This window comes from Cadophora gregata (assembly GCF_030347475.1).
Source record: "Cadophora gregata isolate MNR1 chromosome Unknown scaffold_18, whole genome shotgun sequence".
Classification (NCBI taxonomy): domain Eukaryota; kingdom Fungi; phylum Ascomycota; class Leotiomycetes; order Helotiales; family Ploettnerulaceae; genus Cadophora; species Cadophora gregata.
Window position 1 is genome coordinate 648,952 of NW_026695941.1, and position 21,006 is coordinate 669,957.

The window sequence follows — 21,006 nt, forward strand, 5'->3', positions numbered from 1 at the left end:
AACACAGGAGAACAGTCAAATGTCAAAAGATGTGGAACCTCGCTTTGAACCGCGAACAGGGAGGAAGTCAAGGCTCCCACACACCTGCAAGTGGTACCCACGTGATATAAGCAACACTTCCAATCAGGAAGCCCATCGGACGTCCTCATCGTTCAGCCCCAGATTTAACCATAGAAAAGAGCGGGAGATCTTCAAATGCGCCTCTAGAGGACATGCAAAAGTCCTCCTTGGATAGGCATGTCATTTCAGGTCGTTTATCATGGTATCTCATCACCTGACCCACCTCATCATCTTTTCCATTCCCATCCGAGGCCTCCTACTCCAAAACGCAGTCGAAAGAGAATCCAAACTTTTGTTGCACATCTACAAATCTCGCTTTCCGAGCCGTCCATTAAGATAGGTTCAATAACGCGAAAGACCTTGGTGACTAACTCCACCCAGCTTGTTTTGCTCGCACACGTTGCCCGTTCAGGCGAGCCACCGAACGCCAACAATTGTTTAAAAAGGAATCTCTGTGTTAGAGACGAGGCGGCCGCATTTCGATAGTGATGATGATTAATATGGCGAGGTGGGCGTGTGGTGGTGTTGAGACTGCGAGGCGTGCTGTTATTTGCTGGCTCGCATACTGACTTGTTTTGATTGGGCGGGAGTGCGAAAGAAGCGAGCGGATAGGAGGGGAGAATGCACCCTGGCCTCGAGGGAGAAGAACAATATGTGTTTGCGATGCTGTGTGATCGTGTGAGGGGTATCATGTGGAATGATTATTGAGGTGGACGGCAGATTGGAATGTGATGAGGTAATGATGAAGCGATGGTACAGCAGTGAAGCAGGTTCAGATGAATGCGGCAGCTGTTCTGACCAGCTCCAAATGTGCGAGCCTGCGAATAGGAAGAGGACAATTTCTTGGGCTCGATAACACTTGGAAGTCGCGCATAAACATATCGATGTTCTTGATCTTACTCCTGTAATCGAGATCAGAGTCTTTGCCTGCTCGGTCACTCACAGGGACACTTCGATTGGTAATACAAACACAACACGACATCGGCTAAGATTCCCTGGATCTTTGACATGCCCTGCATAGTCGTGTAACGCCGAAGGAAAGCCCCCTCCGACGACATTTTGCTTTCTCGGTCCCGAAATTGCTTGGAACTGGATCCCGTTCCCGAGAGTGCGATGCGCGAGGAAAATGTACGATGTGCAACAAAAGCAAGAAACAGGGCATTGTATGGTCACGTGGCTATCATGTGAGAATTCCCGATACCTTTCGGAACGGAAAATATTCTTAGGAGATTTGCCTGTCAGGGAGTGAGACTACTGTACTCCGGTTGTATTGGCAAGTGCATGATGGCGGCTTGGCACGAAGGCGGAGTATCGAACAGATGTGGTGTGGGGGCTAAATGGTTCATGCTGAGACGAGGGTTTGATATAAACATGGCGAGAGAGGTGACGTGAAACAGTTGCGATTTGCAACAAAATTCCGTACAGGAAATCAAGTCAATGCAAGACAAAATTGCGAGAATCAAAACACCCCTCTTGCTATTGGTCGACGAAGTGTAGAGCGTTTTAGCACCATATATAATACCCGTGACAAATCTCTGGTCCAAAGAAGAAATTCTCGCTCCAGCTGTACTTACACAACCTATTGTGTATTATTACCTCAAGGTAAGTCCTCTCCGGAGCTATCTCCTGTGCTGTCTTCGATCACAAACCCCCTCTCTAGAGATCTGACCGTGCCTTCTTGTGCATCCATGATGCACATGAAGTGAGTGCACTCGTTCATCACCGGGTATGCCCGTAGCCAGTTTCTCAATGTCTCCTCTCTCACGCTCGCCCAGCCATGTAATGCTACGTCCTTTTGGAACGCACCTCCTTTGAGTAGCCTCTTTTCCTGACGTCTCTTCACACTATTCCATTTCTTCCACACACAGACTCTCCGTTCCTCACTCTCTTCGATCCATGACTCCATATCCAGTACAAGCGAGCTCTTCTCCTTTTTGGACTTGCTTTCAGAAGGGTTATCTGGATCGGAGGGCTTGGTATCATTGTTGGTGATTACTATGAATTCCTTGTCAATTCGGACTTCGGCAGTGTAAAGATCACGCTCTATCACTGCAGTGCTTGTCCCATCGCTGAGAATAAGATAACACGGCGGACATCTGCGTTTTGCGGTTTTCGCCACTTGGGATTCAAGAGAGACAGGATTTGCTTGTTGCTCGACCTCGCTAGGTATAATCATATTGCGGATAAATGAGCAGACGGAAGGTCGGAATCCAAGCAGGACAAGAAGCTGGTGCTTTCGTAGGGCCACTGTTGAGCAAGCATGGGTAGGCCGAAAGTTCAATGAAACAGACAGGTCCTTCCTAGAGGAATATTAGCATACATCTCGTAAGTCGACTCGACGACGGGTTGGACTACCTGACACCAGTCAACATTCCGACGAAGCCAGCATATGTGATTGATCTCCCGATAATCTTTTCTGGATCGTCACTCTTGGACCTCACGAATTCTAAGCTGACTAGCACATTTCGCAGCGGGTCCATTCCCCAGTCAAGCGTTCTGAAATGCATCATCCTCTTTCCACGTTCCCCTTTTCGACCCAACGAAGTCATTGCACCGTCACTTGTACAACCCAACAAAGAATCCAGAAGCACATTCAATGAAATAAGGAAGTACAAGTCTACCCCGCACGCCGCGGAAATGCCTCTTAGCTCCTCGGTCTCCTCTACAGAGTGGACACGACGTAGGAAAATCGAAGCGAGCCACTCGATGACTTTCCGTAACCATAGCCATGGGATTACCAGTTGTAGAACTTCGTCCAATAATGAAGTTAAAGCTCTCATTTCTGGAGCAAATTTTGTCGCGAGTTCTACATATCGTTCTGCAGGCGGCAGTGACAAATCGATAAGATATGTCGGGATGGGTGTATCCTTCGGTGGAGCTTCGGGAGGGGACATGTTGACGACACATCCTCCTAGATTGGAAGGAAACACTCTGTGTATTTGGAGCGGCAGACGTTCGTACTTCCAAAGCACTCACACAAAAGCTTCCCGTGTGGTATCGATAGTGATTGCCAACTGTTCGAATGTGACGCACACTCCCAGGCAGCACACGGCTGGCTGGCTGGCACCGCTGCACGAGCCTCAGTTCACTTACCAGGCACAAAATGTCCAGGCTGCCAGGCAGCGGATTCCATTGTCACCTGGAGGATAAACTCGGGTCATGTGCAAGCCGGAGTTGGAGTACAGCAGCGAAGACCAGACAACGACGACGGCATGAAGTCGCAAATCTCTGGTTAGCTGATCATATATTGGGCGTCACGTGACCTACGAAACACTGGTGGAACTTCCAACTGCTTGCACACCTCGGCTCTGCAATAATCCAACGTCGTTAAAGGTGCTGAACGAAGAACCATAGAGAAGATAAGTTGTTCCTCTTATCCACGTTATTCTGCATTTGCCATAAGCCGAAATGGTCCATCCCTCCAGAGTCCCATGCAGGAGACTCTTTCCAAAGCCCTTTGCTATTAACCCCCGATGGGGAATTTCAAGAACCTCCAAATGAAATGGGGGAGTTCCAACCATGGCCCTATCGTCACTGGCCAAGCTCAAAGTAAACAAAGCCTTCGTTCAAGTTCGCAGATGGGTAGCTCGTCTAAGAACACCCAATCTTCCAACATTCTCAACGTCGGGCTAGGTCAGTCCCAATGCACTGCCGTGTTTACCTACCTTGAAGTTCAGATGCTCCCACATGGAGAGCCGTGCGTGTACGACTGTTCTGGAACCTTTACACGTTTGAATAGATGAGCAGAGGAATGAATGCACCGATAATACAATCTTTCAAGCATTGAGGAGAGCATACAACGCACAATAGGCATGGGGAAAAAATCTATTGTTGAAGGCGAAGAAGATTGAGTCTGTGGAAGTGGGTATGGTCTTCTTTCATTCCAGCGGTTTTACTGGGTCGAGGTAGTTTGAACATTGTACCGACGGACTCGTCAATCAATTCATACCTCACAAATATCCACCGACGGTCAACGAGTGTGGCTTCCTTCCTCTCTCGCCATTGAAGACGTGTCCTCCTATTTGAGCCTAGTATGTGATGCACGTCTTCACATCATGCTCTGCGCAACCACAGAGCACATGGCTCTACCTCGCCAGATTCCCAATCCCAAGTCAAAGACAAAGCCCTCTCGTTCCATGCTGATGTGATCGAGGGTAACACGTGGTAGGGTGTCCACTTCGTAGAGAAGTTGGATGGTTCGCTAGCCGCGACGGTCTTGTTCTCCATATTCTTGGCCGTTGGCACCGTCATTGGAATGTTTTGGAGTGCTTGGGAGAAGGATGTGCAAGGCGAATTTGGAGTGGCGTCCTTTGTAACCAGAGTAGTGACCTTAGCGGTCTTGACTTGGCAGATGTGGTCTAGCTACTTCTCAGGTTGATGCCAGCCAGGTACGCGTAAGCGATTGATGTACAGAAGTATATTTTCGAACATTTCGGTCCTTAGGTTTACCGGTCAGGCATCGATAGGGTTTCCAAGAAAGCTTCATCCTCAAGGCTCCCCATTCTCAGCCGAGGATCCAAGACCGAGACCCATCTCGACATCAGCACTTGCTCGCGACTCGGAGCAATCCTCAACATCACTCACACTCCCGTGTTGACTGGGATTCCGCATGTCGCTCATGAGTCCCAGCCGGACGGCGCGGTTCCTCGTTTGCCTCCAGTATCTCCACGTTAAGATCTCGTAAGCTGTGGCTCCCTTCCTCAATTCGCCCCAGTAAATCCAACCCAAGACGAACGGCGACAGCACAATAAGGCTGCCCACGAATGCGATGGTGTATGATCGAGTGTCCGGATGGTCGATGTACAGGATATTCCAGATGAATCCCAGGATGATCGCCAACGAGACCACCTCCTTAAACATACTGCGCGATTGGAATAATCCCCCACAAAACGTGGCTTACAAATGCATCGGCGGAATATCTGTTTGTGTTAAATCCTCCCCGAATTGATATTTTGAGATTTGTTGCGCTCACATGGGCTTTAGGGAAAGAAGGGTGGCGCTTGGCCAGCCTTTATTCAGAATCTCAGCTGGCAGGCACGAACCTACCTACCTATATAAGCAAACTATGCGTCGGCCGCAAGAACCGACCTGCATTCCTCATTATTCAGCTCTCACGATGTGATGTGACCTCGTATCCCCCACCCGCACGTACTCGTAAATTTACAGTAATTTACAAATGAACCCCTGGGCACCAGGGGTCTTGATGAGACTGGATCCCCGAGGTCACCAATCGCCAATCAGCAATGCTCACAAACGACCTAAACTCCACAGCATCGCCAATCATAACGGCCAAACTTCAGCCCATAATACAGGCATTTGTACCCCTTGGCGTCATCTTCTCCCCTGTACTTCAAGCCTTCAAATCACAACTGATAACTTTAAATTTGTGGTGTCCTCTCCAAGAAGCGGGCTGCGTCCTTTATTAACACAAGTGCACGCATAACAGCCACTTGTTTGTGCCAGTCTGCGTGTCTGAAACGTTGAAAAATACCGTGCTCAGCCCACGGCAGATAAGGCTGATGCCGTGTCGGAGCTGAGGATTCTGGCCAAGGCCGCTCTTCCGTTCGGATCTGCGAAATCTGGGGACGGTTTCTGCAAATTCTGAGGACAGTAGTTATGCACACTGCACAGCTCCTTTCCACTGTATACTTTCAGGTTGACGCTGTCAGAATTCTGTGGACCAATGCAGTCAAGACCTGTGCCTCATTATTTGGCCATTGAAAGAAGGGGTGCAATTTGGTGCAGGCATGGAATCCTGGGTCACTTTTTACGGCGAGGTTGTTAAACCTTGCCCTTGTCGATCGAGCCTTCGTCTCCCTTGCCTTGGAGATGAACTCTCAGCCTCGGATCTGACTAGTTGCCGACCAAACCACTTTCCATCAACGTTAGCCGGGTTTAAGAAAGTAGAGACAGTCCAATTATTTAAGTCCTGCGAAGTGTAAACAACTGACCATTTCCGCGAATGTTTCTTGAATCTCACACAGGATGACAAGTCGAAAGTAGCTCTAATTCTGCATCAAGTAACTGTTTCGAATTGCTTTATTCCTGGGGGCGGCTCAGTCTGTCTTGGGCTCTTGGGTTGTCAGCACTTTTAGATCGATCCGAGCCTCAAGTCGCGCTTCAGCATTCTCTCTTTAATTATTGCTGCATGTCGAGTACATGTTTCGTGCCATTCTCCTTGCTTAGAGACTGCTAACTGTAAACAAATAAATTGCTCTATATTGCATCTCTTTGCTCGATATTTTCGCAACTTCTTGATCTCAAAGATTGGATGACTCTCTTTCGAGTAGGCTAAACCATTATTGGTTTCCCAAGGTACCATATCGTCTAGTCACAGGTCTGCTTTTTATTAAAAAAAAGCTGTAGCTTCCATTCGGTTCTTGGAATGCTCTCCTGACAAGGCTCTGTTTCACCTCTCAACTTGCTTATTTCTCTACCTAGGTATCTAAGGGAGGGTACTTTGTCCAAGACAAATTTTGATGAGAAAATTCTCCGTTTGGTCTCGCAGCACGGATATAGCTACTGATTAAGACATATATGTTCGATGGCACGCTGCGTACGATGTGCAACAGAAAGTTTGAAGAATACTTTGTGGCAAGGAGATGGTGAGTGTGAACGAGACGGGATGAGGAAACGGGTTAGTCACGTGCTCAACAGCTCCGTATTTTGATCTGCCCTCATGTGTGCTTTTGCTTGAGTGGTAGGTTTGAATGACCTTGGGAGAGACAAAATTGACGAGAGTTCTATTATGTCTCTTGTTGAAACTCTTGACGACTGTAAAAGGTGGCATGATGACTTTGTGCAGTCTGCCTTCCAAGCAATGGGGCTGGTCTCAGCCTCATCGATGATTGCTTCAGTGTCCCAAGAGGATGCGCCAATTGTCTTAAGAAAAAGCTCATTCCGACCGCCGGTCTATCGCGTTCAACCACAGCCTCGCGACTGGGAGTCGCCTGGCGTTATATATCTTGAAGTTAACACGGAACTATTCAGACAACGATCCGATGGAACTCAACTCTGCCAGACAGCATTTCAAACCGTTTCTGCGTCCATCCTATAGTTTGATCACCAAGTGTAACAAGGCAGAACTCCTTTCATATATCGTGTGGAGTGCGTACTTTCGCAGCCACAAATTCGGCCCTGTGCTGTTGGCAGCTCCAGCTCTTCCGCTTTCGTCAACTTACTGATTTTGCCTTGGCACCAAAAGCACCATATGCCCATGCTGTACTACCCCAGGTCATTAGAGAAGGTAAGCATACCCCCGGCATATTGCGTTTCATATTCCGTCAAAACTCGCAATAGACAAGCTCTTTGGATCGGAATTGCAATATGATACAACTCAGTTACTCTTCGGCCTTTCCTTTCGACATGTGCTATTTGCGTCCTGGCGAACGCGATTTAAGAGCCTTTTATCACAGCAACTCCGATTGTTGGACGATAGGCTTCCGAAGATGCTTTGATTGGATATTATTCGTATACAAATAACTTCTATGATTTGAATCGTCTTCGTGAAAAGGTCGAAGGCCAAGCGAAACCCTGATCAGGCAGCTCAACAATAGCAGGTCCAACAGCAGATAGCGGAAGCTCCACAGCAATACCAACAGCATCCACCACAAGATCCTTGATATTCTGCAGCGGCACCAATGTGCTCCACGTCTCGTATCAAAGATCGTACCAGCCAGCAGCCAAGGATTATCGACGATGACTTCGCCGCAAGTGCCTTTCTCCTAGAACGTTGTGGGGAGCCAGACTCATGCTCCAGACAGATACTCTTCGCCTGCTCAAAGACACGGGCTGTTACTACTTCGCAGGTTGTAGAGGGAGTCGGAAAAAGAAGATGTAAGCAAATATGCTAAGTTTATAATTGCAGCATGGGAGCTGCACCGAACAAACCCCTCCCCCATTCAGAACCGTGTAATTAGCGGCCGCATTCCGAGTTGCAGTAGGAGAAATTGAGAAGCAACAACAGTACAAGAGTCAGGACGTGCTGTGCCGAAATCTTTTATTCTCTTATTTGATGCGCTTCCATAGTTTAGGAAGGCACTGCGTGATTTTGGGCTGCTAAGGCTCGAATGTCACAAGTAATAATTCTTGTCGACTTTTCTCGACGCGCATGGCTCATCGCGAGTTACTCCCAAGCTATTGGATAGAAATTCCCCAGTAACTTACAAAAGCCAAAAGAATGGAGCACGTGGAGATGGCAAGTTCAAAACATGAAGTCATGAATGAAAAACAGCACTGTAGATGTAGGATATTGCACTTTGCCATTGTCACAGATTGCCAAATTAGTTCACGCTTGTTAGGAAGTTTGCCACGTACTAGCTCCTGCGAGCGGTCTACAATCATGTAGCCAGAGATTTCGTACCATCGTATGGATCAATAACAATATCTCACTCACCAGTCAAGCGTTGTATCCTCAGCATCCTCTCCCCCGCGACCACAGCTATATATGCAGATAGCCTTGAGCTCCTCCTTCCTGCAGCGCGCACACAATGCTATTGCATTGTCCTGTCTTTGAGCAGCCTCCGGACTTCTCAGGTAAGAATGCAATAGGTATGATAGCATCTCCCACGTCTTGTAGATCCTCCGAATGCTCCGCAGTGTATGCAGTGACGGGCCGCCGAGTTGGGAGCTCGAGATTTGTTGCTGGCGCAAAGGTGCGGGGCCTAGGAGGAAGGAGGGAGAAGACTCGAAGAGGCCGAAAATATTATCGGGGTGGCATCAGAAATGGCCCTCCGCGTGAGCTTTACATGATTATGGAACGCCATGCGTAGAATCGAGTTGGTGACAAAACGAGGGTGCTGTCATGGCTCTTTCATCTGGGGAAGAGAAGTTGGATGTTCGGTGGATGTACGCTGACTGAGTGCTCGAGGACCTGAGCTTCACGAAAGTGCGACACTAGCGTTCCAATCATGGTCTAGCCCAGACCCCCTGGTCAAAACACCGCGTCGTCGGAAACATTTGACCCCTTCTTTTCATTGCTTCTTTCATACTTGAGAAAAGATATCGCATGTGTGGATTTGCTGAGCACACTTTCTGGTTTCAGAGCCGCATACTTATGGGATGAATGCCCAGATACTTTCGCATAAAGGCTCGGTGATCAAGCATTTGAAAAAGCTCAATGGGAGCAAGGAGTTCATTGTCTCGATACAAGAGTCCAGTATCGCGCCTGGATGACTTCTTTTTTTAGGATGGAAATCTTGCATTCAGCTCACCTTATTAAGCCTTGCTCCTATGTGCAGACAGGACAAGTCCATCTTTTGTAAGAATCACCAAGCTCTTCAGCTCGTTATAGTCATCTGTGTTTCTGCATGAAAGGAGACTCGAGTGGCAGTGCCCCTCTTCAGACACACTGGAATGGTGAAGCTTTGGGATGATGCGGTGGCCGTGCACCAAGTCGCAGGTTCCTAGGATTGAGCTTGATGCCTTCGCGTTCAGTTTCATGATTCACAATGTCGACGAATAATAACACTCGGTCAGTCTTAAGATGGAGTACTCTGCTCTAAAGAGAAACTAAGCTTTCGTGGCCATGCGACAACTCACTGGGCATGCTCGTCATAGAGCCAAGTCGAAGCGAGGTCTTGATCTTCCGGCCGTTTCCCGCTTCGCATATGAAGACGGCCTCCCCTGCTTGAAGTCTCGAGGTACCTTCTCGTCTGATGTAGACTTGTTGCGTTGGCAGAAGATATTACTCTCTTTATCTATATCGTTGTTAGTCCAGCTCCTGTAGCCTTTAGGTGGGATACGATTACCTTCCCTGGAGTTACAGCATCCTCTTGATTTTTCATCTTACTCTGCCACTGATAGATTCGCTCATTCTATTTTGTACGACATGGATTCATAATAGACCTAGAGTTTGGAAAGCTGCAAGAGCAGCGCATTCGATCGAACACATTCGCTGAAACTATGTTTTACTTCCAATCGCTGAGATCAGCAACCATAACGAACATCTTGCTCTTGGTTATTGGTGAGCAAAGTCATCCTTTTTTTCGAGTCTATTCTTACTGACTTATCCTTAGCAACGTCTGTTCTTGCGGCTGATTCGAACGATACTCTTTCCAATGGCGAAGAGGGCAAAACAGTGCCTCTGAGAATCCTGCCATTAGGAAATTCTATTACCTATGGTTACCAGAGCACTGACGGAAATGGCTATCGTAAACATTTGCTTGATAAAATCACTACCAATGGCACTGCCCAGTACATAGGATCTGTTCGGTCCGGTAATATGACCGACAACCACAATGAAGGTCATCCGGGTGCCACCATTACGCAAATCTCTGCCTTTTCAGTCGGCAGTCTTGCACTGCGTCCAAACCTCATTCTCCTCATGGCTGGCACCAACGATATGAATATGAATCTCACCCTAGGGGCTCCAGAAAGGCTAGCAAATCTTGTTGACATGTGTTTCCTCGCTTGTCCTGATGCCGTGATTCTTCTGGCCCAGCTCACGCCTGCCGGAACTGCTGCTGTTGAAGCTCGGGTTGAACAGTTCAATCCTAGTGTGGCCAGTCTTGCCACCAGCAGAGAACAGCTGGGCAAGAAAATCTTATCTGTGGACATGCCAAAATTTGTCACTGCCGCCGACTTGAAGGATGTATTACATCCGAATGATGTTGGATATGCGAATATGGCAGATGCATGGTATCTAGGAATTCAACAGGCGAATGCAAGAGGGTGGTTGACACCACCTGTGGACGGAATAGGGCCCCCTCGAGACAGCGGAGCTGCAAGTGTTCCATCTCCCACAGGTGCGGGGTTTCTTGAGGATACGAGGACTCCGGTGGCTTCGAGCTCCTTGAGTTCGACCACGTTCATGAGTTTGTCAAGTATCATGACATCGATGAATATCTCCGTGCCGACGGTTTTGGCGATACCTACAAGATATTCCTCAATGACGAACTCATCGACCCTCACAGTGCCTACACAGGTTCTAGTTCCTTCGGTGGCTGTAGTTTCGCAAACTGCTATAAATGGTGCAGATTTTATGGGAGGTCAGCTCCGCGGTCAGGTTGCTTCAATTTTCCCCGTCATGGGGCTGTTGCTATTGCTTTTGGGCTTTTGATTTGATACCCGTCCAAACACTCTGAGCGAAGATAGACATAATTTGGATCAACTCCCTGCATATATTCATTTCACAGAATTCTCTGGTTCCATAAATTTCCTGAGTCGTTTCTTCGTTCTTTACGCGTCTCACCTCCGCTCCATCAGTGAGCAACACAGCTGCTCTACTCAAATGTCGCTGGTTGCGATGATGAAGGTCTTTGTGATGTCGTAGAGAGGCTGCAAAATGTTTGTGCAGACAATGCAAGTGATGCCATTTCCATGGTGAAGCGAATGGTAGGCGTATAAAGGTTTCCAGCAGCTAGCATACAGTTGCCAGTGCGGCCTGGAATATCGTCTCTTGGCCGGGTTGTGGTACCTGGTTTTGCAAGGCTCAGCTGCTCTTGTCTGTTGCAAGCATTCTCTGTAGCAGCTGTCAATACATGTTTGAGGTTCAAATGCATTTCATTACTTGTGTTTCTAAGATATCAGGTCCTTAGAAGCATGGGAGACCATGGACTAGATGAAAAGTGGGGGTCACAAGAACGAACGAGCCATCCATCTGGACAACTGATGGATCTAACAAGAAACCATGTATGATAGGGTTTAGGTCAGTCGAAGGTATGAGAGCGGGTTCTTCTGCATTTTAGGGATCATATTTGAGATCTTGACGCAGGATTGTGTACTTGTCCCACAACACACTTGTACCGTACAGTACCTACCTGGAGCTTCCATGACCCCTCTTTTGATATGGCTAAATTCAATAGCCAGGCACAAAGAAGAGGTAGATTCGTTCAGTGAAAACTCAAATCCTCGATTTCTCCTGTCTCTTTCGGGTAGAATATGGAGTATTTCTCCCCGCAAGATGATTCCACCCGCATCATCTTTAGCCCAACAACTATCCATTGCCAGGTCGTGTTTACTGCCAAGAGCTGAAGTTTTTGCAAGAACACAATTCAACGCTTGCGGGCTTTTAACCTTGCCATCCATCACAGAAACTAATTGCCTCTTCTAGAAATCGTTAGTGATTCCGAATCGATACTCTGCAGGGGAGAGCACTTACCTCATGGCTCGCGACAGTTCTCTGATCTGTACCATGGTCTTGTACTCAACATCCATGCCACGCAAGTTGACATTCTTGGTACAACGGGCATGCTTGAAATATTGAATACCTGCATTCTCCTTTCGAAATCTGCGAAGATCTCCCAATGGGTATCTGTGTGGCAGGATGACGTGCTTGAGAGAGCGAAAGAACTTGACTTGAAGCACATCTAGCTCATGGTGATGAAGTTGACAATAAGGGCCAATGATCAAATTCCGGATCTTAGTCAAAGTCTGCTCTCGCACCGCTTCCATGGCAGCGCCAGCGAATAGAGCCTCCAGAAGTAGGGGGCTGATGTGGAGATAGTCGTGATCGTAATTGAAAAACATAGTTTGGACTCTGGGATGGTCTTCGAAGGCGAGTTGGTAGTGCTTCAGGGCAATTGCACGAGAATCTCGGACTGCATGAAGCACTCCTGGGATGCTTGTAGTGACCTTCACTTTCGCGATGGCGAGCTCAGAAGCGATTGCGAAGCCGTGACCTCTGGTGCCGGAGATCTTGAAATGGACTGCTCGTGGACCAGGCAGGGCAAACCACCATATCATGTGCTGAAGCTCCATCGGAAGCTTCTCGAACAGGGTGAATTGAGGCCATATGCTGTGGGACGAGAACATCGGGACGCTGAATGAAGCAGCAACGGCTTTCAGGGAGGTATTGTCCGAGGAACTCTCATACTGTGGTTCGCTCAAGGCTCTATGAAAACCACAATCAGCTTGTGCTGCTACCATGTGGTGCTCCTTGGGGCTTGTCATGGTGGAGTACCACATAGGACACAATGACTCTGGGGCAAGTAGATCTGTGTATTTGTTTGGAAGCGTTCTGAGTCGAATAAAAAGTAGAAACATACCCATGGATGGAATTATCCTTCTCTTCTGATGGGGAGCTCGAGGGCATGTACGGAAGAGCCATTATTTTTCCCGCGTTAAGGGAAAGAGATGTTGCTTCATTAGCAAGATGGTCGTAGGTTCAGCCTCGCGTATCTGACTGTCTAGATCTTCAGCTCTCTGGTCTTAAAGTCGAACTGATTTCCTTACCTCAGTCCAGATCCTGTACAACAATTCACTACTTGAGACCCGAATTTCACAATAACTTCGGGGAAATTGCTCGTACTCAGCGCGCGGGGAGCAAATTCTCGGAGAAGTTGATACACTAGAAAGACAGTCCGAGGAGAGGAGGGTTCTGTTACGATATTATCTTCATATTTGGCGTCGGATTCACCTCTATATCAAGGAAAATGGAAGTCAATAGCAAAACTCGGTTAATTCACCTCGCCCAAAAGCCCTTCCAATTTGAATCTGTGTCATGATGGTTTTCACAGATTTGAAGCACCGCCACAGAACGTAGTCTCCTGCATCTTCCACACAGCGTATCATGATGTTTTGACCTTTCGCAACGCGGTCAGGATCTCTGGAGGCACAGAGACCAAGAATCTGAAGAAAAAATTTGGGCTGACGAGGACGATGTCGGCTGAGTATTGGATTTATGTTAGAATTGAATGGGCACAATGATGCAGTTAGTTCTCGAGTGGTTTGTCGTAGATTATCTACAGACATGTTGTGAATGTATTATATTTGTATTCCTATTCCGACAAGCGGTCCTTAGAAATCTTGCAATTTCAATGTACGGCCGGCCTATCAATTATGACATTCCACCTGGATAAGTGCGGTACTTGGTTCCATTATCTGCAGCAGACACGAATTTCTGTTCCCGGTACCACTTCCCCTGAAGCATAATCATGGTCGGTACTCTGCAAGCTTTGCCCAAGACTAAAGTCGAGCTTCCCGGGCTCGGAATCGCATTTGCTTCTGTTCATGAAATTCTTAAGCACCTTTCAATCACAAGGAAGAGAGAAATGAGACATACCATGCTTGTCGGTCCAACAACAATAATCTCCGGCAATTGTACATTCTGGTCGCTGCATGTCTTCCATCTCTTGTCAAGTAGTGTCTTCAAGATTCGATCTGCAGATGGTGGAGGTGCCGGGTGGAAACCAGAATCTTCGAGATACACTCCTTCGATGAAGAGTTTGGTCAAATTTCCAAAGCCTCCTAGTAAATTCATCAATCCAATACTAGAGATCTCCTCCCATGGCGTTGCCCCTATCGTAGCGCGACATGGTAAAGGGTTACTTCGTCCAATTGCCGAGTATCTCAGTTTACTCTCGATACTTTCATCGTCATTGTATCGTCCCGACGCTGTCCCGAATTTGGCGTGAACATTACGTGCAGGAAAAAGCTCAGTAAAGGGACAGACTTCCAAGAGATTCAATGTATATGTCAGTACGACCGGCTCAGCAAACTTGAAGAATGTTTCGACGCTTGGGAAGAGTAATATGTCGAGTATTGGATTGAAATATGTTGGCTTAAGGAGTCTGTTCTTGAATGTGACAGTGTAAAATTTGAGTGCGAGTTGGCGGGTTTCATGATTGACGTGCAGTAGAGTAGGTACACAGGCCCTGGATCCAATACAGCGGCAGGTTGTACACGGCTTGTGACGGCGACTAGTGTTGGTGAAGTCTTCAATGCGGATCACACGTTCCCCAGGAAGAACCAGTTCCCACACCATCAAGCGAATCCTGCTGACGTGTTAGCTTATGGATAGTGTCCTTGAAGCCTCCAGGATCCCACGAATATGCTTCATGAAAGCTAGAAACTTGATCCACACAGGCAGAGAACTTACTCTGTTGGCAGTTTGGGGAAATTGGTGAATGAATACAAAGTCAAGGGTGGCGAACGGAACTCAAAGACTGGCAGTAGTGGCATCGTGGGGCTGGCGAGTGGCTGGGAAGAAAGACGAGTTGCGTCGAGGAGACTATCATGGTCAAATGTAGATGCCACATGAGAATGGCGAACTAAACGCGATATTTGGGACCCCATCGCGCTGTGTCGGATAAGTATGTAGAGTCTGAGTCCTGATTTGGCTTTTCTGATCTTCGTTGCATCAAAATCCGCTCTCCGGGCCACTTATTAAGCCGAAAAGAGGACGTCTATGTGATTCTTCAGAATACTGATGAGATTGCAGCAGGTAGTCAATTCTCGTAACGTGAAAATGACGATGCGCGATTCACGTTGTCAACTTTTACGACTGGTGAAGGTAAACAAACCTTATCCCGAATAAGCGACTTCTTGGCGCTTTTGGCTCCTTCCGGCTATTTCTACTTCTTTGATGTCAAATCTTTGGTAGGAACGATACAAGAGCTCCTCCACTCTGTTAAAGTGGTGGAATCTTGAGCTGTGATAACAAGCTTTGATCCTGTCAAAATCTGCCACGATATGCGCACCATTTCCTACCACTCCATTTCTAACATCCATTCTCCTGCACAATCTTAACCTCCTCGATACGATAAGGTTTCGTGTCCTGCTTTTGACAGCTGACCCAAAGATCTTCATTGACTTGTATATTCACCAAATCTCCCTGTGGCAACTCCTGTCTTTCATCATCATGATGCGGAGTCCATTGGTCAGACATTCTGCGACACCCACCGCACCTTGTGCCTGTTTCCCTCTGTACGTCTCAATGATAACGTTGATAAAGCACTTAATGATTCAGAACCATCATACAGCCTGATTCTTGAAGCTCATTCTCAGTAAAATCAATCTGTGCGTTATGCAGATGAAATGGATGCTGACAAGTACTGGAGGCAGGTGGTGTTCCACAGTAATAATGAGAAAAGCAGTTCTGGCAAACTTGCAGAACAGAGTACAGCTTGCCAGTCACTGTCCAGCAGCGAGGCCAGAACTCGACGGGGAAGAGCAACAATGACAGAGTAGATTTGGAGAGGGGAAACTCACTTGGGTGTCCATCAAAGACTCCGAGCTACGAGTCTGGGTAAGGAAAGACAGACCATCGGGTAGTCATGCGTAATCCAGGTCTGTAGATCATGGAAATCCTGACCGGGAGACGAAAGACTGTATTAGATCTTCGAGATTGACCTGATACTGTAGGAATTAGGTCGTGACCTTCTTCAATAACCTTTGAGTAGTCTAAATATACCAACAACTGAGGCAGTTATTCCAAACGAGGTCTCGTAAGGAGATTGCTACTTCATTCGGTGGCAAAACGGTCCGTTTCACAAAGATGGAAACTGGGATTGCGGTTGTGCCGGTACATCCAACAAGAAAACACTTCACATGAACCCATTGGATTTGTGGAGCTGAGGAAGAGAAGTCTCGAGAGATTCCAGACACTAACACTTACGGTATATCACGTGACTATTATATCATTTGCAGAGGCCGAGCCGGTCTTGAACTTGAGGGATAAGCTGAACAGGACACAAATCACAGTAGTAAGCTTGAATACTACTACTCTAGTGCAAGCTGTGGACTTATTCGATTTATGCATGCTCACACACTTGCATAATTTTCCACACGTGACCGACGCTTCGAAAAGCATTTGACACCCAGGCAAACCAGCAATTTAAAAGCTCGGGTTTGTCTACAGGAAACCAGTTTCCAAACATTGCTTGAGAGTCTCCGAGAGCTTAAACCGTCCACAGATATCGAGGGCCTCAGGGCCCTGGCCACAGGCGTTTCTCCAACGACAAAGAGCAGCGGAATACAGTCCGAAGTCTCATCTGCAGTAAGACAATTTGTTCTGTAGAACTTAAGCCATATTTGCGAAATTGAGTCCACATCTTACACCTGGGATCATTATCTGAATTCTGCTCCATGTTTGTATGTAAATCAATCCGCCTCGCCGCTTTCAGAGTGGGTTCTGGAAAGATGATAGATGGAAGTCAACAGCCCGACCTGGCAGTGTCGACAAATGGGCTCTCGACAACTCCAATGAGTCACCGAATGCTTGTGAATAGAGGAATAATGGGAATTGTTTCAAACGGTACTAGGTACAGTGCAAACAAAACGATAACCAACAAACGCTGTTTCCAGGTAACAGTGCAGCCTTGCTTGCCCTTGCCCTGTTGTCCAATGAGAAAAGTCGGAAAATGACACGTGATGTAAGCTTAGCTGAAACCTGAGGCTCAAGTCCAAGAGTCCTAACTTCTAAGGTAACGAGCCAGAAGGACAGTGAAAGCAGCTCAAGTAGGTAGGTACCGACCACAAAGCAGAATCACAGGAAGGTTTGATGCGAGTTAAATGTACCTATAGTATGCAAATGGTCTCCCCGCTTTGCCAAAGTCGTCAAGTTTGCTACTGTAAATTCCGACAATCGAAATTGATTCCCTTCCCTGCCCTGCACTTCAGAAGTCGCAGGAGAGTTCCAGCCTCTTCTCTTAGACAAGGCGGGCGCGGGAGAGGTGAAGGCGGTGTGGCACTAGTACAAAATCGGCTCTATGCGGCCCCTGGCCGAATTTTAGCGCAGGTCGACAGAAGCTCGTAGAAGAATCAGAAATGCTCCCACAGCAACGAGGATAAATTCGCTTTTCTCAGCCCAAATCTGCTCGTCTTCTTCTTCTACATACCACTCCAAACCAAAGATACCCAACTGCTCTTCTCGTCCTTCACACTCACTTCCTACTTCACGAATACCCTCAAGGTAAGCAACACCAACAGCAGTTCTCTCCCATTCTCTCAGCTGCCAGCCTGTTTGTTTTGGAGCTCAGCCTCATAGCAACGAGCCTTGAAACAGCTTGCACGTCCACCTTTGCTGGTCGCAATTGTTCTCCGAACATCTCAACACATTCATCTTCCATCAGCTAACACTCTATCTCTTCCAGAAACCGAAATACCGCTATCATGGCTGGCGAGACCTTCGAGTTCCAGGCTGAGATCTCTCAGCTTCTCTCCCTCATCATCAACACAGTCTACTCCAACAAGGAAATCTTCCTGAGAGAACTTGTTTCCAACTGTTCCGATGCTCTCGACAAGATTAGATATGAGGCCCTCTCCGACTCGAGTAAGCTCGAGTCTGGAAAGGATCTCCGCATCGACATTATCCCAGACAAGGAGAACAAGACCCTCACTATCCGCGATACTGGTATTGGTATGACCAAGGCTGTAAGTACCCATCTGCCACTCTCGTAAACTCTGCTAACATCCAACAGGACCTCGTCAACAACCTCGGCACGATCGCACGATCCGGCACCAAGCAATTTATGGAGGCTCTCACCGCAGGTGCTGATATTTCCATGATTGGTCAATTTGGTGTCGGTTTCTACTCCGCATACCTCGTCGCAGACCGCGTTACCGTCGTTTCCAAGAACAACGATGATGAGCAATACATCTGGGAGTCCTCTGCTGGTGGAACTTTCACCCTTACCCCAGACACCGAGGGCGAGCAACTCGGCCGTGGTACCAAGATCATTCTTCACTTGAAGGATGAGCAAACCGACTACCTAAACGAGTCAAAGATCAAGGAGGTCATCAAGAAGCACTCCGAATTCATCTCATACCCAATCTACCTCCACGTCACAAAGGAGACTGAGACTGAGGTTCCTGATGAGGAGGAGGAGACCAAGGAGGATGAGGGCGATGAGAAGAAGGCCAAGATCGAGGAGGTCGATGATGAGGAGGAAGAAAAGAAGGAGAAGAAGACCAAGAAGATTAAGGAGACCAAGATTGAGGAGGAGGAGCTCAACAAGCAAAAGCCAATCTGGACTCGTAATCCTTCCGACATCACCCCAGAGGAGTACGGTTCCTTCTACAAGTCTCTCTCCAACGACTGGGAGGATCACCTTGCTGTCAAGCATTTCTCTGTTGAGGGTCAACTCGAGTTCCGCGCTATTCTCTTCGTCCCTAAGCGTGCTCCTTTCGATCTCTTCGAGACCAAGAAGACCAAGAACAACATCAAGCTTTACGTCCGCCGTGTCTTCATCACTGATGATGCCACCGATCTCATTCCTGAGTGGTTGAGCTTCGTCAAGGGTGTTGTCGACTCTGAGGATCTCCCACTCAACTTGTCTCGTGAGACTCTCCAACAAAACAAGATCATGAAGGTCATCAAGAAGAACATCGTCAAGAAGGTTCTTGAGCTCTTCCAAGAGATCTCCGAGGACAAGGAGCAATTCGACAAGTTCTACACTGCTTTCAGCAAGAACATCAAGCTCGGTATTCACGAGGATTCCCAAAACAGACCTGCTCTCGCCAAGCTCCTCAGATTCAACTCCACCACCTCTGGCGATGACCAAACTTCTCTTGCCGACTATGTTACCCGCATGCCTGAGCACCAGAAGAACATGTACTACATCACTGGCGAGTCTCTCAAGGCTGTCCAGAAGTCTCCATTCCTCGACTCCCTCAAGGAGAAGAAGTTTGAGGTTCTCTTCTTGGTCGACCCCATTGATGAGTACGCCATGACTCAACTCAAGGAGTTCGATGGCAAGAAGCTTGTTGATATTACCAAGGACTTCGAGCTTGAGGAGACTGAAGATGAGAAGAAGGTCCGTGAGTCCGAGGAGAAGGAGTTCGAGGGTCTTGCCAAGGCTCTCAAGAACGTCTTGGGTGACAAGGTCGAGAAGGTTGTTGTCAGCCACAAGTTGGTCGGTGCTCCTTGCGCCATCCGTACCGGTCAATTCGGTTGGTCCGCAAATATGGAGCGTATCATGAAGGCCCAGGCTCTCCGTGACACCTCCATGTCATCTTACATGTCCTCCAAGAAGACATTCGAGATTTCGCCCCGCTCGCCTATCATCAAGGAGCTGAAGAAGAAGGTTGAGGCTGATGGTGAGAACGACCGAACTGTCAAGTCGATCACTCAACTTCTATTCGAGACTTCTCTTCTCGTTTCCGGTTTCACCATCGAGGAGCCAGCCGGATTTGCCGAGCGTATTCACAAGCTTGTCTCTCTTGGCCTGAATGTCGATGAGGAGCCAGAGGCAGTTGAGGAGGCCGCTGATGAGGAGGTCACCGGTGATGCGCCAGCCGAGAGCGCCATGGAGGAGGTTGACTAAATGCAATAATGAGCTTTGCGTTGTGTGCGGGATTCTTTTTTTGCGGAGTTTGATGGTTGGTATTTCACGAATGGTCATTCTCACGTTGCATGAAGCCTGCTTTTACTCTTTCCATTTGATGCCCAACCAGCGCAGCATTGGTTTGCTTGCTTTTGGTGGCAATAATCAAAATGTACTTTAGTGCGAGACTCGGGAAGACAAGAGCGGAATACAAAAGAAGTTAACTTATCTAATATCCGTGCATCACAAATAAACTTGTGTTACCATGTGAACGGCGATTTACATCGGCTTCTCATTTCCCGTAAAGCAACCTAGCTCGACCCCTCCTAGTGGTTGGGGTCATTAACGTGGTTTTGCAAGTGAAACCATGAGGAGAGTCCGAGGAGGGTCAACTTGCATGTGAAACTTTTCAGCTGCTATTCCTGACTTGACTTCATTCCGCAGTTCTTGATGGTATTAGCATGTATGTTTCCTCCAAGGCCAGTCTCCACATCGGAGAATTCACAATCCAAAGCCTGACCTCGGCGACCATATGTCAAATTTCTGATTACTCCTGTCTATCATCATTTCTCACATCGTCACTCGCCCTGCAATCAACCGAATATCTCTCCGCTGCCTCGCCCCTGGGTCCTCCGCGTTTTCCTAGAAACACAAAGGCACACAGTGTCACGCATGTATCGCAACATCGAACATCGATGCGGTGCTAGACTGGACGATCTATGGGACTTTCCTAGATGGTGTGCTGATGTTTGATTTAGTATGATAACCTCTGGTGAGAGAAGACACGGATTGTTTTCTTTTCTCTTCTAGACTTGTTGCAGGTGTCCTACAGCTGTTCGCACGAGATACTTTCAGCTTTGACGTCTAGACAAGAGTGTGACTTCTTTCATTTTCGGGTTGAGGGGTTGCCTTTTGTGTAATGTATTCGCTCTTTCCACGTCTGTTACTTCAATCGCATCAG

At 47.7% G+C, this 21,006-nt stretch overlaps 6 protein-coding genes across 6 annotated transcripts; 2 read left to right on the forward strand and 4 right to left on the reverse strand.

Annotated features, from left to right (window-relative positions):
- Positions 1 to 1,657: 1,657 nt before the first annotated feature.
- ONS95_006633 (uncharacterized protein) lies at positions 1,658 to 2,954 on the reverse strand (the record flags this gene model as incomplete). The annotated part of the gene is made up of 2 exons (XM_058500100.1): positions 1,658 to 2,360; positions 2,416 to 2,954. 2 exons carry the CDS (start codon positions 2,952 to 2,954, stop codon positions 1,658 to 1,660), a joined length of 1,242 nt encoding a protein of 413 aa, XP_058349935.1.
- A 1,594-nt stretch (positions 2,955 to 4,548) lies between these two features.
- Positions 4,549 to 4,920, reverse strand: ONS95_006634 (uncharacterized protein; the record flags this gene model as incomplete). Its single annotated transcript, XM_058500101.1, has 1 exon — positions 4,549 to 4,920. One exon carries the CDS (start codon positions 4,918 to 4,920, stop codon positions 4,549 to 4,551), a length of 372 nt encoding a protein of 123 aa, XP_058349936.1.
- Positions 4,921 to 9,051: 4,131 nt separating this feature from the next.
- On the forward strand, positions 9,052 to 11,193 carry ONS95_006635 (uncharacterized protein). Its single transcript, XM_058500102.1, has 2 exons — positions 9,052 to 10,024; positions 10,077 to 11,193. Exons 1-2 carry the CDS (start codon positions 9,964 to 9,966, stop codon positions 11,117 to 11,119), a joined length of 1,104 nt encoding a protein of 367 aa, XP_058349937.1. The 5' UTR covers positions 9,052 to 9,963; the 3' UTR covers positions 11,120 to 11,193.
- An 841-nt stretch (positions 11,194 to 12,034) lies between these two features.
- Positions 12,035 to 12,951, reverse strand: ONS95_006636 (uncharacterized protein; the record flags this gene model as incomplete). The annotated part of the gene is made up of 2 exons (XM_058500103.1): positions 12,035 to 12,108; positions 12,161 to 12,951. The coding sequence occupies 2 exons, from the start codon at positions 12,949 to 12,951 to the stop codon at positions 12,096 to 12,098; spliced, it is 804 nt and encodes a 267-aa protein (XP_058349938.1). The 3' UTR covers positions 12,035 to 12,095.
- Positions 12,952 to 13,937: 986 nt separating this feature from the next.
- ONS95_006637 (uncharacterized protein) lies at positions 13,938 to 14,961 on the reverse strand (the record flags this gene model as incomplete). Its single annotated transcript, XM_058500104.1, has 3 exons — positions 13,938 to 14,004; positions 14,063 to 14,774; positions 14,879 to 14,961. 3 exons carry the CDS (start codon positions 14,959 to 14,961, stop codon positions 13,966 to 13,968), a joined length of 834 nt encoding a protein of 277 aa, XP_058349939.1. The 3' UTR covers positions 13,938 to 13,965.
- Positions 14,962 to 17,892: 2,931 nt separating this feature from the next.
- HSP90 (heat shock protein 90) lies at positions 17,893 to 20,045 on the forward strand (the record flags this gene model as incomplete). The annotated part of the gene is made up of 2 exons (XM_058500105.1): positions 17,893 to 18,153; positions 18,201 to 20,045. 2 exons carry the CDS (start codon positions 17,893 to 17,895, stop codon positions 20,043 to 20,045), a joined length of 2,106 nt encoding a protein of 701 aa, XP_058349940.1.
- Positions 20,046 to 21,006: the final 961 nt, after the last annotated feature.

Coding starts and splice junctions, on each gene's coding strand:
- ONS95_006635 (XM_058500102.1), top strand. CDS start 9,964: ATGTTTTACTTCCAATCGCTGAGATCAGCAACCATAACGAACATCTTG. Junction 10,025..10,076: donor CATCTTGCTCTTGGTTATTG/GTGAGCAAAGTC, acceptor ACTTATCCTTAG/CAACGTCTGTTCTTGCGGCT.